The 17,228-nt window shown below is 35.1% G+C and overlaps 1 protein-coding gene across 1 annotated transcript in view; it reads left to right on the top strand.

Annotated features, from left to right (window-relative positions):
* The window catches only part of LOC308494407 (DNA primase large subunit-like), a gene marked incomplete at both ends in the record, with an annotated part of 230,208 nt that overhangs the window by 190,949 nt on the left and 22,031 nt on the right, over positions 1 to 17,228 (top strand). The window contains one exon of the mRNA XM_081042219.1: positions 1,139 to 1,230. Within this exon, the coding sequence (XP_080898345.1) occupies positions 1,139 to 1,230 (92 nt within the window). The remainder of the gene's footprint in view (positions 1 to 1,138; positions 1,231 to 17,228) is intronic.

The raw sequence follows: 17,228 nt of genomic DNA, 5'->3' as shown, positions 1-17,228 counted from the left end.
CAACAAGATGCAAAATTTGCCTAAAGTCTCCCAGCTAGTAACTGTTAAACTGAGGTTCAAACTCAGGCAGTATAGCTCTTAACCATGTGCTACACAGCTTCTCAACATATGTCCTTGTACTAAAAATTATTACAATTTTAATCAGTAAAGTGTATACTATGAATGTTACAAATTTTATAATTTGCAGGTATCCAGTGTTATTACCATGGATGTTTTTATTCATAGTTAAAATTTTTGGTAAACAAATTTATTTGGCCTGTAGACTCTTTTCCATTATTTTTGCCCCTACCAATATCTTATTGATTTCATTAAAAATACACAATTGTTTCTAATTACTTATAGATCTATCATTTGTATGACTGAAAAAATAATCTGGCTTCCTGTATTAAAGTATAAAATAGGTACTTAATATCATTGTTTCTTATTAAACTAGCTAAATTTTTTAAAATTTTGGCCTAATACAGCTTTTACATTTCAATTCCTTTCAGTTCTTATTTATGCAAATATTTTTAGTAATCCATCTTTTATTTTTCTCATGAAATAATATAGAAGTGACATGTATCTACTATAAATTGTTTTTCTTTGAAACACTTTCTTATTTGCCCATTTCATCCACATCCATGATTCATCTAAATTTATATTGATTCTACTTTATGGAAAATAGGCATAGAATTTACATGTGAAAATGATGTGTGATTTTTATATTTCTTAGTTTGCAAATTTTTATTTTTGGTTATCTTCCTTTTATGCCTTTTATGTATTTTTTAAAATAGAAAAAATATATGTAAGAGTGTATAAAGTTTTTAGATAAAGTATTTTATACCTACTTTGTGATTGTCTTTGCTTGTTAGCAAGTAGCACAATTAAAACTCTTCCTCTTCCTAGTGAATGGGCATCTTAGCCTGAAAATGCTGTAATGTTTTATGTAACTCTTGAGCCTGTAGTACCCTGATAACCGTGGAGCTAAGTCGTCATTTAGATAAAGAGAGGAAAGCAGTTGCACCCATGGGCAATTAACTTTTTTATTAATACGCTGTTAGACAATTAAGGGGAGCTTAGACAGTCTCTCGAGTGTGGTATAGTACTAAGTCCTGAGTAAATAACCTTGTTGGTGTGCTGGCTTGTTCTTTGTTGTCAGGGTGCCCATTCCGTCACAGTGATCCAGAGCTGCTGAAGCAGAAGTTGCAATCATACAAGATCTCTCCCGAAGGGATAAACCAGGTAGGTCAGGTACTGCTCTGCATCCTCAGTAATGAGGCGTCAGACAGTTCCTCTCAGTTTCATTTAATGTTCTTGCAGCGACACTGTGTATACTTGTCAGACCTCACACCAGACATCCTATCTTCTAGGTGTATTAAGCTAAAGCCTTGACTTTTCTGGTTTAGGGTTCTTGGAAATTCTAGCTCTTCCATCTGCTAGGCTGCACTTTAGTTTTTTCTTGGTAATAAAGGAAGCTGGAAACTTTTTTTTCTCTCCATTTGTTTTACTATCTCAGTTGAAGACACTACACATTTTTTTTTAATAGTGGAATGCATTGAAGCTTATTAATGACGCTAAAAATTAATGACATCTTATTTCATTTTGGGAAATTGTTTTCTATGCTGCATGTAGGTTAGAGCAGAAGATAATGTAGTGTGTACTGGCTAAGTGTTCTGATAAGCTTCAGTTGTTGCTGTGTAAATCTACAATTCTAATGATAGTTCATTAGGTCTAATAGTTTGTCAAAATATGTTGTCTTATAAACAATTTAGATTTTTAAAATGCTCAAATGTAAAACCAAATATTTAAGAGCACATCTTCTAATAAATACGCTTTTTAAAAAATATCGTGACATCACAAAGATTACTGTCTATAGTGTGTTTTGAGTTGATTTGGATTTTGAAGGAGTTCAAGAGGAACTTCTGCTACCTTAATTTAAGAAGAACAGCATATAATTTAGAGCTGGAACATCTAAATCATTGTATATCTTTAAACAATTATTTTTACTTGAAGAAACTAATTGCTCTAGAAAACTCTACTGCTTCTGCTGTGTCCAGAGATTAGACTGAATTTAGTTCTTTCACATCTTCTAGTTTTTCAAGTATTCTGGGCCAGACAGTGCTCAAGGTACTACTGGGGAATGCAAAGAAGAATCAGGTGTAAATGCTGCTTCTACAGAACCAGTCTGCCGGGAAACATATGCCAAGTATTATGAGAGCGGTAGCAGTCCCCCCTCATCATGGGGATATGTTCCAAGCCCCCCCTCCCCCCAGTGGATGCCTGCAACTGCAGATAGTACCAAACCCTACAGTAAATACTCTGTTTTTTTCCTGTGCATACATACCTATGATAAAGTTCATATTAGGCACAGTAGATCAACAGAAGATCAACAACAATACCTAATAATAAAACAGAACAATTATAACAATATGCTGTAATAAAAAACAAGTTATGTAAATGTGATCTCTCTCTCAAAATATCTTATTGTACTGTACTCACCCATCTTGTCATGATGTGAGATGGTAAAATGCCTACATGAAGAGATGAAGTGACGTGAACGACACAGGCATAGCTTTGGGCTACTATTGACCATCTAACTACACTGTGGGCGGTTGGATGTCAGCAGCAGACTATGTTGATGGTCGGGGAAATTTAATATTTTCAGATCACAGTTGATTGTGGTAATTGAAATCGCAGATAATTGGGGGAGAGTGCTACTGTACACATAGAATATGTTGGGTCTTCTGAGGAGGGAGGTACCACAGCCAGTAGGGGAGGCCACGGAACACTTTCCAGAAGAGATTCTCTTTGAGTTAGGTCTTGAAGGGGGGTAGGGTGGGAATGTGGAAGAGAGCATGCATAAAAAAAGCAGCAAGTGAGTAAGATTATTAGGATTTCAGTTAAGATAATGGTCGTCACCAATATATGAACACTAAGTAGGCAACTTAAAAGAAGTAATGGGTTTGGGAGATTAGTTTTAGAGGTGGGGCATTCAGAATGCAGACAAAATGTGGAATTGTATAGTGTGTTAGAGAAGTTAGAACGAGAGGGCTGATGGTCTTTCCATTTAGAATTGTAGAACTGTGAGATTGGAAGGAACATTAGAAAGCCATTCTCTTTTATGGAGTCTTTTATGAATGTGACATGTCCATGGGTACACAGCTAGTAAGTCAGTGTTAGAACCAGAAATTGAAGCCAGGCCTTCTGACTCCATGATTATTTTTCTCAGTCCCAGGTTACTTCATAGATAATTATCATGAGTTTTCTGTGGGAGAGAGAAGAGCAAAATAATGGAGAAAGGTCGGGAGTCAAAGTTATGTTTCAAAATGGAATCTTGGCTAAAGCTTCCCTTTGTCAGCAGCAGAAGCATGTGGAATCAGTGAAGACGGAATGGGATTGGGAGGAGAGGGCGAGGGAGGAAGTGCATCAGGGAAGTGAACTATCACAAAAGTCAAGGAGGGAATTTTGAGAAGGTAGTGTCTACAAGAGTCCTTCATAGCTGAGAGACTTTGTAAAATGAGGACTGAGAAAAGGTGACTAGATATTCTGAGTGGGTTGCTCAACTTTGATTGGGTGAGAGGTGTCAGTGTAGTGGGGGAAACCAAGATGACTCTTACAAGAGGAATGAATAGAAGACAGTGGATTGGATTTGCCGACCATGAGTACAAGTGACCTTTTCAAAAAATGTGCTAGTGAAAGGGAATGACCAAGAGATATTCGCTTAAGCATCATGGAAGGTATATTTGTATATTTAAGGCTAGAGATCTGAACCTGTTTGTAGGAAGAGAAGAAAAGAACCTATTGGAGAGGGTGGGCTTGATAAAGATATAAAAAAAGATAATCCCTCTCTAACCATTGTTAAGTTTCCTTTATACCATGACTATACTTACTACAGCAGTTATGATTATTTAACTAACTATTCATGTTTCCCACTAGTGTATGAGTTTCCTAAAAGAAGGACTGGATTTTTATTTAACTTTCTGTCTCATAGTAATTCAGTGACTTGCCCTTGGTAGTGCAGAAAAAATGTTGGAAAGGTAAGAGGGCATATTTAGGTTTGAGGTGGATGCTACAGAGCATGTGGTGTGGTACAGAGAGAAGCAAATTGGTCCTCAGTGACAGAAGTGAAAACCTTATTGAAGAAAGGAGGAGACATATTTGGACAAAAGCATAGTGACAGCAAAAGGCATATACCTGAGCCAAGGTGCAGGAATATAGAGAAAAGCTTAGAGGTGGAGCAAAGGTAAGTTGATGGAGTGTATCAAGTGGCCTGACTCTTGTAAAGTCAGAGGTCTAATCATTAGCTGAGAGTAAAGGGGTTAGGAATGGTGGTTTGGACATCAGAAAGGTGAGGAACTGTAGGTAACAATTTGATGGGGCATGTAGAAGAAAAAAATTAGAGGCTTTTTCAGCAATTGTAAAGAATCACTTTTTTAAAAATACAGGCTATTACCATGTCTATTGAGAACATTGTTTTTAATTAATAATAATAATAACTATGTTTGTACATTCTTTGCTTTTGACTCCTTTGCATTCCTCCATTTACTCCTGATCCATCAGTAAATCCCTTAGTTGAAGCTGGTTTAAAAGGTTAAAAATAATTGCAAAAACTGGAATTACTTTTGCACCAGCCTAATAATTTCCACATCGTCCTTTGGACACTCACTGTAACCTTTTATCTGAGACACATATTGTTTAGTGCATGTGGGAAATTGTAAATAATAGTTTGCTTTCATCTGATGTCTTTATTGACTGGTTCTCAGTAGAGTGAAGCCACTGGGGGACTGTGTTCTAAAGGACAGAAAATGGATAAATGAAAAATCCATGTAAAACATTTTGATAAATGCTTAGTTGCAGGTTGGCATAAGTGTAAACACATCTTTAAAACTCCAAGTGCGTGTTAAAATATTGAATGAAAGTCAAGAAAAACATCATTAAAATGCATATAAAGTAAAATTCGATGGAGCTACTTTTATTTTAGGAAAAAAAAGATACCTTCAGCTATAAGAAATATTTAGATGTTAAATGTCAGAATTTTGATGCTCAGAAGAGAGACCATTGTGACTGATATCACATACTTTTTAAAAAGTTGTATGCATAGGATCACATTTCATCTTCCTCCATGAGTGAGCTTGGTATTCAACTTAAGAAGGCAGCAATTAAACAAAATAAAGCCCAAGAAAATGGGCAGTCCTGCATTTATTCCTCACTCCTTCCCCCAAAAAGGAAAACATGGACATCAGTTCACCAACAAAACATCAGAATTCTAAATGTTTGTACTCTAACAACATAGCTTAAACATACATGAGGCAAATGCAGAGCGAACTGAAAGGAGAACTAGATAAATCCACAGTTATATATTTGGAGAGTTCAGCACTCCTCTTTCAGTAATTAGCAGAACAAGCAGACAAAATCATTGAGGATATAGAAAACTTAACGCTCCCAGCCATCTTGATTGACCTAACTGACGCCTAAAGAACATAATACCCAACAGCAGGTGAATACACATTTTTTTCATGTGTACATAAAACATTAACCCAGCTAGATCATATTCAAGGGTCTTAAAAAAATCCATTACATCTTTTAATGAATTAAAATTACCCAAAGTATGTTCTCTCAATATAACCAGCACAATAAGTCAAAAAAAAAAAAAAAAAAGAGATAAAAGGCTGATGAGAAAGGAAAAAAACTTTTCTCTATTCAGTGTATTTATGGAAAAAAATACCTCAAATAACCTACCAAAATGCTATTATAACTAATAGATTGCAGGATTCTAAATCAGTATATAAAATATATTTCTTCCAAGGAAAAATTGGAAATTAAAATAATTTTAAAATACCATATGCAATAATACGAAAAAAATGGTTTTGAAATGTATTTACCAGATAACAGTCCAGTTTCATTCTTTTGCACGTGGCTATCCAATTCTCCCAGCACCATTATTGAAGAGGCTGTCTTTCCTCCATTGTATGTTTTTAGCTTCTTTGTCAATAATTATCTGTCCATATTTATGTGGTTTTATTTCTGGGTTCTCAATTCTATTCCATTGGTCTGTGTGTCTGTTTTTCTGCCAATACCATGCTGTTTTGATTATTGTAGCCCTGTAGTACAAGCTAAAGTCATGCAGTGTGATACCTCCATCATTGTTCTTTTTTCTTAAGATTGCTTTGGCTATTCGGGGTCTTTTGTGGTTCCAAACAAATCTGATGATTTTTTGTTCTATTTCTTTAAAAAAATGCCATTGGGGTTTTGATGGGGATTGCATTAAATCTGTATATTGCTTTGGGTAATATGGCCATTTTAACTATGTTGATTCTTCCAATCCATGAGCACGGAATGTCTTTCCATTTCTTTGTGTCACCTTGAATTTCTTTCAAAAATGTCTTATAGTTTTCAGCATATAAATCCTTCACATCCTTGGTTAAGTTTATTCCTAGGTATTTTATTCCTTTTGCTGCAATTGCAAAGGGAATTGTTTTTTGTATTTCTTTTTCTGAGATTTCATTGGTAGTATATAGGAATGCAATGGACTTTTGTGCGTTGATTTTGTAGCCAACAACTTTACTGTGTTCGTTGATTGTTTCTAACAGCTTTTTGGTGGAGTCTTTAGAGTTTTCTATATATAGCATCATGTCATCTGCAAAGAGTGATATTTTAACTTCTTCATTCAAAATGGATCAAAGCCTTAAGCATAAGACCTGACACAATAAACTGCATTGAAGAAAACATAGGTACTAAACTTATGGACCTTGGGTTCAAAGAGCATTTTATGAATTTGACTCCAATGGCAATGGAAGTAAAAGCTAAAATAAACAAATGGGACTATATGAAACTTAAAAGTTTCTGCACAGCAAAAGAAACCATCGACAAAATAAAGAGGCAACCAACTGAATGGGAGAAGATTTTTGCAAACAGTTCCTCCGATAAGGGTCTAACATCCAAAATATACAAGGAACTCATGAAACTCAACAACAAAAAAACAAACAACCCAATTGAAAAATGGGCAGAGGACCTGAAGAGACATTTCTCCAAAGAGGACTTACAAATGGCAAATAGATATATGAAAAAATGCCCAACATCCCTAATCATCAGAGAAATGCAAATAAAAACCACAATGAGATATCACCTCACCCCAGTCAGAATGGCTATCATCAACAAGACAAATAGCAACAAGTGTTGGAGAGGCTGTGGAGAAAAAGGAACCCTCATACACTGTTGGTGGTAATGCAGACTGGTGCAGCCACTATGGAAGGCAGTCTGGAGGTTCCTCAAAAAATTACAAATAGAATTACCATATGACCAGCAATCCCTCTCCTGGGTATCTACCCAAATAATTTGAAATCATTTATACATAAAGACACGTATGCTCCAATGTTCATTGCAGCTTTGTTCACGGTGTCCAAGACATGGAAACAACCAAAATGTCTTTCCATAGATGAATGGATAAAGAAGTTGTGGTATATATACCCAATGGAATACTATTCGGCGGTAAGAAAAGATGATATAGGAACATTTGTGACAACATGGATATATCTTGAGAGTGTGATGCTAAGCAAAATAAGTCAGACAGAAAAAGCAGAGAACCATATGATTTCACTGATATGTGGTATGTAAACCAAAAACAACAAAAGAACAAGACAAACAAATGAGAAACAAAAACTCATAGACCCAGACAATAGATTAGTGGTTACCAGAGGGTAAGAAGGGTGGGGGAAGGGAGACGAGGGTAAGGGGGATCAAATATATGGTGATGGAAGGAGAACTGACTCTGGGTGGTGAACACACAATGGGATGTATAGATTATGTAATATGAATTGTACACCTGAAATTATGTAATTTCATTAACAATTATCACCCCAATAAATTAAAAAAGAGAAAAGAAAAACAAACAAACAAAAAAAGAAATGTCAGAGAAGTAAAGTTTCAAGATGAAATAAAACTTTAAGCAGGGAAAAAAGAAATATATTTAACAAAATATGTGCAAGATCTTAATGCTGAAACACTGATGAAAGCAATCAAAGAACAAGGTTGGAGGTACAACTACCTGGTTTCAAGATTTACTATGAAGCTACTGTAATCAAGACAATATGGTATTATGCAAATGATAAACGTAGAGATTAATTGGACAAAAGAGACCCACATATATGTGGCCAACTGATTTAAAAGGTGCCAGGGCAATTCAATAGGGGGAGGATAGCATTTTCAACAAGTAGTTCTAGAATAATTGAATGTCCATATGCAAAAAAGAAGAAGGACCTAGACATATACCTCACAACCTTATATAAAAATTAATTCAAAGTAGATTGCAGATCAGAATGTAAAATGTAAACCTTCCAGAAGAGAACATGAATATCTTAATGATTTTGGGTTTGGCCTGTTCCATAAGAGAAAATACTGATAAATTACACTTTATCAGAGTTAAAATTTTGTTCTGTAAACAGTGTTAAGGAAATGATAAATCATAGACCAGAATAAATATTTTCAAGTCATATATTTCAAAAAATACTTGTATCCAGAACAAATAGAGCTGCAAAGAACTCTCAAACTCAATAACAACAACAGTTTTTTAAATAGGTGAAAAGTTTGAACAGACATTTCATCAATGAAAATATGTGAATGATTTTCACAAATATGTGAAAAAATATTCATTATTAGGTGTTAGTGAAATGTAATTTAAAATTACAGTGAATACCACTATATGCCAATTGAAATTGGTTTAGTAAAGAAAAATCTGACAATACCAAATGCTAATGAGGATGTAGAATGAACGAAAGTCTCATACATTGCTTTGGAGGAAATCCAAGTGGTAGAATCTCTTTGAAAGTAGTTTGACAGTTTCTTAGAAAGTTAAACTTACACATACTGTGTGATCTAGTTATACAACTACTAGGTTTTTATACAGTTGAAATAAAAGCATAAGTACACACAAAAACCTGTGCATAAATGTTTATAGTGTCTGTATTCATACTTGCCTGAAATTAGAAACAACCCAAATATCTGATACATTTCTTTTTCTAAGTAAAGTCTTTGAAAATAACTATAAAATTAGTAAATATTTTCACCATTTCCATAAAGATTATAGGGCATAGTGATTCTGAACTTGCTTGCATTTATATTAGGCTCAATTATAATTAGTAAGTAAACCCATAGAGCTAAGATTTGGCAATACTTTTTTTCCATATCTCTAACCAGATTTTACCCATATATTGTCATCTGTCCTCCTTTTCCCCGCTTCTTTCCTTTTCTCTCCTATTCTTTTCTCTTCCCTTTTCCCCCATTCCAAGTTCACTTAGTTGTTGATGTTCCCTAAAAGCTTAAATCCAAATGTTGGTATTAATCTGTACTGAGGAATTCAGTATTTGGGGTGAAATTTTAAATTGTTTCTCGAGAATCATTTTTTTAGTATCTATTTTTAATGATTCAAAACCTTTATTCAAATATAGTAAGTTAAAAAACAGAGACATTGTCAGTGCTAGGGTTTCTATATTGTGATAAAAATCATAATAAGGAAATAATGTTATATGATTATTAAATTGGGTGTTATACACTTTCCAGAAGCTTCATTCTATTTAGTATTTAGCTGATTTGTAAGAACATTTCAGGGTTTATGAGTTGTGACATAGCGTTTTTTTTTTTTTTAACTGCAAAGGTTCACAGTTTTAATCAGATTCTCCCAGGCATCTCAAAGCCATCTCAAAAATTTCAATAAGCATTCTTTATTTTTCATTTTATTGTGTTTGCACATGTGTGTGAAGGACAGAATTAGAGAGCTGAAAATTAAGGAAAATAATTAGAACAGTATCTGATACATGGTAGATATATAACGTTTATTTTATTATGGTCATTAGTATCCTTCACTTCTTCCCATCCATCTCCTTGCAAAAACAAACATAGAAAGCAAAAAACAACTTGTATTGTGTCTAAGATCTAGTTTGCTGTGGTGGAGATTTGTGTGGACATTCATTGGAAGTGCTCTCAGGATCAGTACCTGTTGGGGAGTGAAGTTGGCAAGATTGGGCAGGAGGAGAATTGCCCTTAGGTTGATCCCACAGGGAGCTCTGAAGCTAGAATGCCCTTGCAGAGTTACCCCTAATTGAAGTAAGGGGTCTTGGCCTTATACCCCTGCATCCACCAGTCATTGGATCAGGCTGCTTCTAGGAAGGGAACATCTCCACAAAGAAGACTGCTTTCTTCAGCCGAAGGGCACTTGGCGGCAAGCTGTCAGTCATTACACTCTGGGGAGTGTACCTGGGGAGATGTGTGCCCTTATTCTGAGGAGGGGGCTCTGGACAGCATGCCAGAGTCCACTGTACATTGCCTCGAGGAACAGTGATTGGGACATGGGATGTTCAAGCCAGAAATCTGGTAAACAGTCAAGACTCTTTCCTGTCTTTGAATGTAGGAATCATTTCCTTCTTTTTTCTATCTTCCATAGCTCAGGATGTAATATGTGACTTTAATTCCCAATTCCACTGTCTTCCCCAAAAGTCCTTCACAGTGATGCCAAAGTAATCTTTTACTTTTAGTTTCTGCCCATTCCACATTTTGCTGTCAGGCTTTTATTCCTTTTTTGAATGTTATGCCCTATGTCTGCATTGTGCATACAGCTTTCTTTATCTTGATCACTCTTATTCATTCATTATAATTTGCATCATTTGGCTCCTCCCCCTGAAAGCTGTTATTGAGCAATTTCCCTCCCTTCCCTCCCTCTTGTAGGTGTTTTTCTGTATTAGATCACTTATCACCTATTTTGGTGTTTATTTTCTTGTCTTTCCCTCTCCTCTGCCCGCCCCAGGCTGTGATTGTGGCCTTATCCTCCCAAAGGGCATAAATGTGATCTTTTATCTCTATATTATAGGAGCATAGTGAATGTCCACTGAATGAATGGAGTGAGTGAATGAATGACGGACTCAATCATTTCATAGGCAGAAACCCTAACTGAGAGGTTTTGGCAGAGGCTGCTCTGTGTTTGTATATATTCGTATGTTTACCTGTATGTGTAAAACTAAATATAGCAATTGCAGGTTTCTAAATTTGGATTCAGGTTAATTTGATAAAGTATTTTCATTCTCTTCTCCAGAGTGTACTCAGCTATGACTAGAGAAACCTATCAAGCACTTCTATTGTTTTAATTAAGTTTATTTTGATGTTGTTGGTTTAATAATATATGTTTCAGGTGTATAATTCTGTAACACATCATATGCATATTGCATTGTGTGCTCACCACCAAGATCTAGTCTCCTTCCATCACCATATATTGGATCCCTTTTACCTTCTTCTACCACCCCCCTCCCTGCTTACCCTCTGGTAACCACCATACTGTTGTCTCTGTCATGCCTGAGTTTATTTTGTTTGTTTGTTGTTTTCTGTTTTATATCCCACATATGAGTGAAATTATATGGTTCTTGTCCTTTTCCATCTGATTTACTTAACACAGTACTCTCAAGATCCATCCATGTTGTCACAAATGGCAGTATTTCATCTTTTTGTTTGTTTGTTTGTTTTTGTTTTTAGGCTGAGTAGTATTCTGTTGTATATATGTACCACATCTTTATCCAATCATCCGTTGAAGGATACTTAGGTTTTTTGCATGTCCTGGCTATTGTGCTACAGTGAACATAGTGGTACATATATCTTTACGAATAAGTGTTTTCAAATTTTTGGGCAGATACCCAAAAGAGGGATTGCTGGGTCATATGGTAGCTCTTAATTTTGTAAGGCGCCTCTATACTATTCTTATAGAGGCTACCCCAATTTACATTCCTGTGAACAGTGTGGGAGGATTTGACTTCTCTCCACATCCTCTCCAACACTTGTTGTTTTTTGTCTTATTCTAATAGCCACTGAACCAGGTGTGAGGTGGTAACTCATCAGTTTTGATTTGCATTTCCTTTATCGCTAGTGAAATTCATCATTTTTTCACGTATCTGTTTGTCTTCACCATTTGTTTGTCTTCTTGGAAGAAGTGTCTGTTCAGGTCCTCTGCCCATTTTTTAAATTGGATTGTTTGGGGTTTTTTGTTGTTGAGTTGTATGAGTGCTTTATATATTTTGGATATTAGCCCATTTTGAGAGGTATCATTTGCAAATATCTGATCCCATTTGGTTGGTTACCTTTTTGTTTTCTTGATAGTTTCTTTTTCTGTGCAGAAACTTTTTAGTTTGGTATAGTCCCATTCATTTATTTTTGGTATTACTTCCCTTGATTTTAGCGTCAAGTTACTAAAAACCCCTTTGAAGCCAAGGTCCATAAATTTAATCCCTATAGTGCCTATGTTTTCTTCTATGTATTTTTTGTTTCAGGTCTTATATTCAACTCTTTAATCCATTTTGAGTTAAGTTTGTGTATGATGTCAGATAGCAGTCTAGTTTCATTCTTTTACATATCGCTTTCTAATTTTTCCAACATCATTTATTGAAGAGGCTTTGTTTTCTCCATTGTATGTTTATGGCTCCTTTGTTGAAAATTAGTTGCCCATATGTGTGTGGGTTTATTTCTGGGCGCTCAATTCTGTTCCATTGGTCTGTGTGTCTGTTTATCTGCCAATACTGTACTGTTTTGATTAACATAGATTTGTAGTACAATTTAAAGTCAGGGAGTGTAATAACTCTGGCTTTGTTCTTTTTTCTCAGGATTGCTTTGGCTATTCAGGGTCCTTTTTCGTTCCATACAAATTTGAGGATTTTTTATTCTATTGAGTTTTGATGGGATTACATTAAATCTGTATATTACTTTAGGTAACATGGGAATTTTAACTATCTTGATTCTTTCAACACATAAACATGGAATAACTTTCCATTTGTTTCAATTTCTTTCAGTGTTTTGTAGTTTTCAGTCTATATATCCTTTTTTTCTTTGTTTATTCCTAAGTATTTTATCCTTTAGTTGCAATTGCAAATGGGATTGTTTTCGTCATATCTCTTTCTAATATTCATTGGTAGTATATAGGAATACAATGGATTTTTGTACATTGATTTTGTATCCTGCAACTTTACTATATTTGTTTATTGTTTCTAATAGTCTTTTGGTGGAGTCTTTGGAGTTTTTTATATACAGAATCATGTTACCTGCAAATAGTGACAGTTTCACTTCTTCATTCCCAATTTGGATACCTTTTATTTCTTTCTCTTGCCTGATTGCTCTGACTAGGACTTCCAGTATTATGTTGAATAATAGTGGTGGAAGGGGTCTTCCTTGTCTTGTTCCTGATCTTAGTAGAAAAGCTTTCAGTTTTTTACCATTGATTATGATGTTAACTGAGGGTTTTTCATATATGGACTTCATTATACGGAGGCACTTTACTTCTGTAACCGTTTTCTGCGGTGTTTTTTTAAAAAATCATAAATTGGTGTTGTAGCTTGTCAAATACTCTTATCTATTTATATGATCACATGATTTTTGTCTTTTATTTTTTAATGTGGTCAGTTTTTAATTGATCAGTTTGCATATGTTGAACCATCCTTGCGTCCTGGAATGAACTGAACTTTATCATGATGCACAACAGTATTGATTTGTTAGTGTTTTGTTGAGGATTTTTGGATCTATGTTCATCAGAGATATTGGCCTCTAATTTTCTTTTATTTTTGTCGTCCTTGCCTGGTTTTGGTATCATGGTAATGCTGGCCTCGTAGGATGAGTTAGGAAGTATTACCTCTTCTTCAATTTTTGGAAGAATTTGAGAAGGATAGTTATTAAATCATCTTTGAATGTTTGGTAAAATTCACCAGTGAAGCCATCTGGTCCCAGACTTTTGCTTTGGAGGAGACTTTTGGTTGCCATTTCAATTTTCTTACTGTTCGTCAGTTTATTTAGGTTTTCCAGTTCTTCTAACAAGGTTATATATTTCTAAGAATTTGTCTATTTCCTCTAAGTTATAGAATTTAGTAGCATATAGCCTTTCATAATATTCTTTAGGTATAGTCCTTTATATTTCTGTGGTGTCCATAAAATCAAATTTCTGATTTTATTTGAGTCTTTTTTATTTTTTTCTTTAGTGAGTCTAGCAAGAGGTTTGCCAATTTTATCTTTTCAAAGAACCAGCTCTTTGTTTCGTTATTTTTTTTCTGTTGTCTTTTTGTTCTCTATTCTGTTTAATTATGCTCTAATTTTAATATTTCCTTTCTTCTACTGGCTTTCAACTTCATTTGTTTTTCTTTTTCTAGTTTTTTGACCTGAAATGTTATATTGTTTGAAATTTTTCTTGTTTCTTGAGGTAGGCCTGCAATGCTACAAAAATCTCTCTTAATACCACTTTTGCTGCATCTTCAAAATTTTGACATGTCATATTGTCATTTGCATTTGTCTATCTTTTGCTTTTGATTATTTTTCTTTTATTTCTTCTTTGACTGCATAGTTTTTCAGTAGCGTGTTGCTTTAATCTCCACATATTTGTGGTTTTTCTAGCTTTCTTGTAGTTAATTTCCAGTTTCGTATCATTGTGGTTTAGAAAATATGCTTGGTATAATTACAGTCTTCTTCAATTTATTGAAGCTAGTTTTGTGCACCAACAGATAGTTAATCCTTTAGATATGCACTTGAGAAAAATGTATATTTGTCATTTGGGGATGTAAACTCTGTAAATATTGATTATGTCCATTTCATCTAATGTGTCATTTAAGGCCAATCTTTCCTTACTGATTTTCTGTTTGGATAATCTATCCATAGCTGTCAATGGGGTATTTAATCCCCTACTGTAATTGTGTTTTTGTCACTTTCTCCCTTTATGTCTGTTAGTAATTATTTTATACATTTTGGCTGCTCCCAGGTTGGGTGCAGATAAATTAATAAGTGTTATATCTTCTTGATTAATTGTCCCCTTTATTATTATGAAATACCCATATTTGCCTCTTATTGCCATTTTATCTTGAAATCTGTTTTGTCTAATATAAGCCCTGGTACACCTGATTTTCTCTGGATGCCATTTGCTTGGAGTATCATCTTCCACCCCTTCACTTTGAGCTTATGTTTGGCCTTGTGGTTGAGATGGGTCACCTGCAGGCAACATATAGTTGGGTCTTGTTTTTTAATCCATCCCTCTACTTTGTGCCTTTTAATGGGTGAGTTCAGTACATTTACATTTAGGGTAAGTACTGAAATAAGAGGACTTACTACAGCTGTTTTATCTTTGTTTTCTGGTTGCTCCATATCTCCATTGTTTTTTTCCCTTGTGTTTCTGTGTGCTACTTTGGTTTGGCGGTGTTCTATGATTTTTTCCTGTTCCCTTTTTTATGTTATGTGTTTCAGCTCTAGATTTTTGTTTTGTGGGTACCTTTATTTTTATGGAAAAAGAAAAATGTTTCATACATACAGTTGTCCATTTTTCTTCTGATTGCTTCTTATCTCCATTCACCTGTGCAAGTTCAGTCCTTTTGCCCCTCCTTTTTTGTTTTTGTTGCCACAGATTATCCTTTTTTTATGCTGTGTGTTTGTTTCTGAATTACAGAAGCTATAGTCTTTTCTTTTAATGCTTTTACCCTCTTTCACCTTTATGTTATAATTATTTAATACTCTATTGTGAAATAGAGTTGCAATTTCCTGTTTCTGTCTGTCTTTGTCAGAATCTATTTTCATAGTTCTCCCAAGACTAGTGTTTCTCAAAACACACCCTGAAAACCTTATCCAAACAGACTCACCTGTTTTATTTCAGGTAGAAGAGCTTCTTTTAACATTTCTTGTAATTCAGGTCTTCTGGTGTAAATTTGTTTGTCTGGAAAAGCCATTATTTCTCCTTCATATCTGAAGGTTGACTTTGCTGAAAATGTTATTCCTGGCTGGTGACTTCTCTCTTCCAGTATATTTGAATATTTGATACCACTCATTCCAACTTGTAAGGTTTCTGCTGGAAAATCCGATGAAAATTTAATGGGGTTTCCTTTATAGTTTATAGTATTCCTTTCCCGGGTGGCCTTGAGAATTTTCTTTATCATTAATTTTTGACAGTGTAATATAATGTATATTATATCGTATCGTATCGTATCATATCGTATATCATATCATATCATATCATCATATCATATTCAGTGTAATATGAGGTAATTTTTCATTGAGATAATTAGGTGTTCTGTTAGCTTCTTGAATTTGAGGACCTAGCTCTTTCTATAGGTTTGTGAAGTTCTCATCAATCATTTGTTTGGACAGGCTCTCTATTCCCTTCTTCTTCTCTTCTGGTATAACCATTATTCTTATATTGCTCTTTCTAATCAAGTCAGATTATTCTTGTAGAGTTCTTCCATTTTTTTAAACTCTCAATTCTCTCTCTTCTTTGACCTGAATTTCTTCTAAGATTTCTGTCTCCAGGATCACTAATTTTTTCTTCTATTTTGTCTGCTGTATTTCCTAATCTCTTTTGTTATTCATCTCATCTATTGAGTTCTTCAGCTCTAGAATTTCTTTGCTTTTTTATTTTTAACAGCTTCAGTTTCTTTGTTAAAGTAATACTTTTGTTAACTAATTTTATTCCTGAGCTCGTTGAATGGCCGGAGTTTTTTGGTATCTCATTGATTTTTTTTCTAACTGTAATCTTGAATTCTGTCATTTAATTCACATTCTTCTGTATCTTAGAGTTTTTTTCTGGAGACTTCATTTTTTTTCTGAGCTACCTTGTTACCTTGGTTATTCGTGGTACCTTATGCATTATTTCTCTGCCAGAGCATTTGGGAATTGAATTCATTGTTAGGTACTGTCTTTCTTTTGTTTTCCAGTAGACGGTGCTATAATAAAAGTTTTTTTGGTTTTTTTTTTTTCTCTTGCCTGCACTACTGGGACTTACAGGGTTTCCGCAGGGCAGTGTTGCCTCCAATGTGAAAAATGTCCTATATTCCCTGAAGAGGTGGGTATCCCCTCTGTGAACTGGTCGCCTTGGTCTTAGGGCACCATCTCATGATGGGATGTGGCCGGCTGTGAGGTTCCAGGCCTACAAGGTCCCAATGCTGCTTGTTTGTAACCAGAGGCTGCCAGCCATGCAGAACTGTCTGAGGTGTCCCAGCTGCATCTACTGGGTTCCTCCGTGATGTGTGTGGAAGTGTGTGTGGCCAGGGGGAGGGTGATGCAGCACATCTGCAGCTATGTTTTTTCTACTGAGTTTAGCCGTAATGGGTACCAGACCCTCAGGCTGGAATGTTGCTTTAGCCCCTTAGTCCTCTCTGGGCAGCTGAGAGTGAGCTGTAACCAGGTAACTCCACTGCTCCTGTGTCAGCTAGAGTCAGGCAAGCAATGGGGTGGAGGATAGGGGAAGGTTCACACATCTGTGT

Source organism: Rhinolophus hipposideros (genome assembly GCF_964194185.1).
Source record: "Rhinolophus hipposideros genome assembly, chromosome: 3".
Lineage (NCBI taxonomy): Eukaryota > Metazoa > Chordata > Mammalia > Chiroptera > Rhinolophidae > Rhinolophus > Rhinolophus hipposideros.
This window is presented reverse-complemented; position numbering and strand designations above follow the sequence as displayed.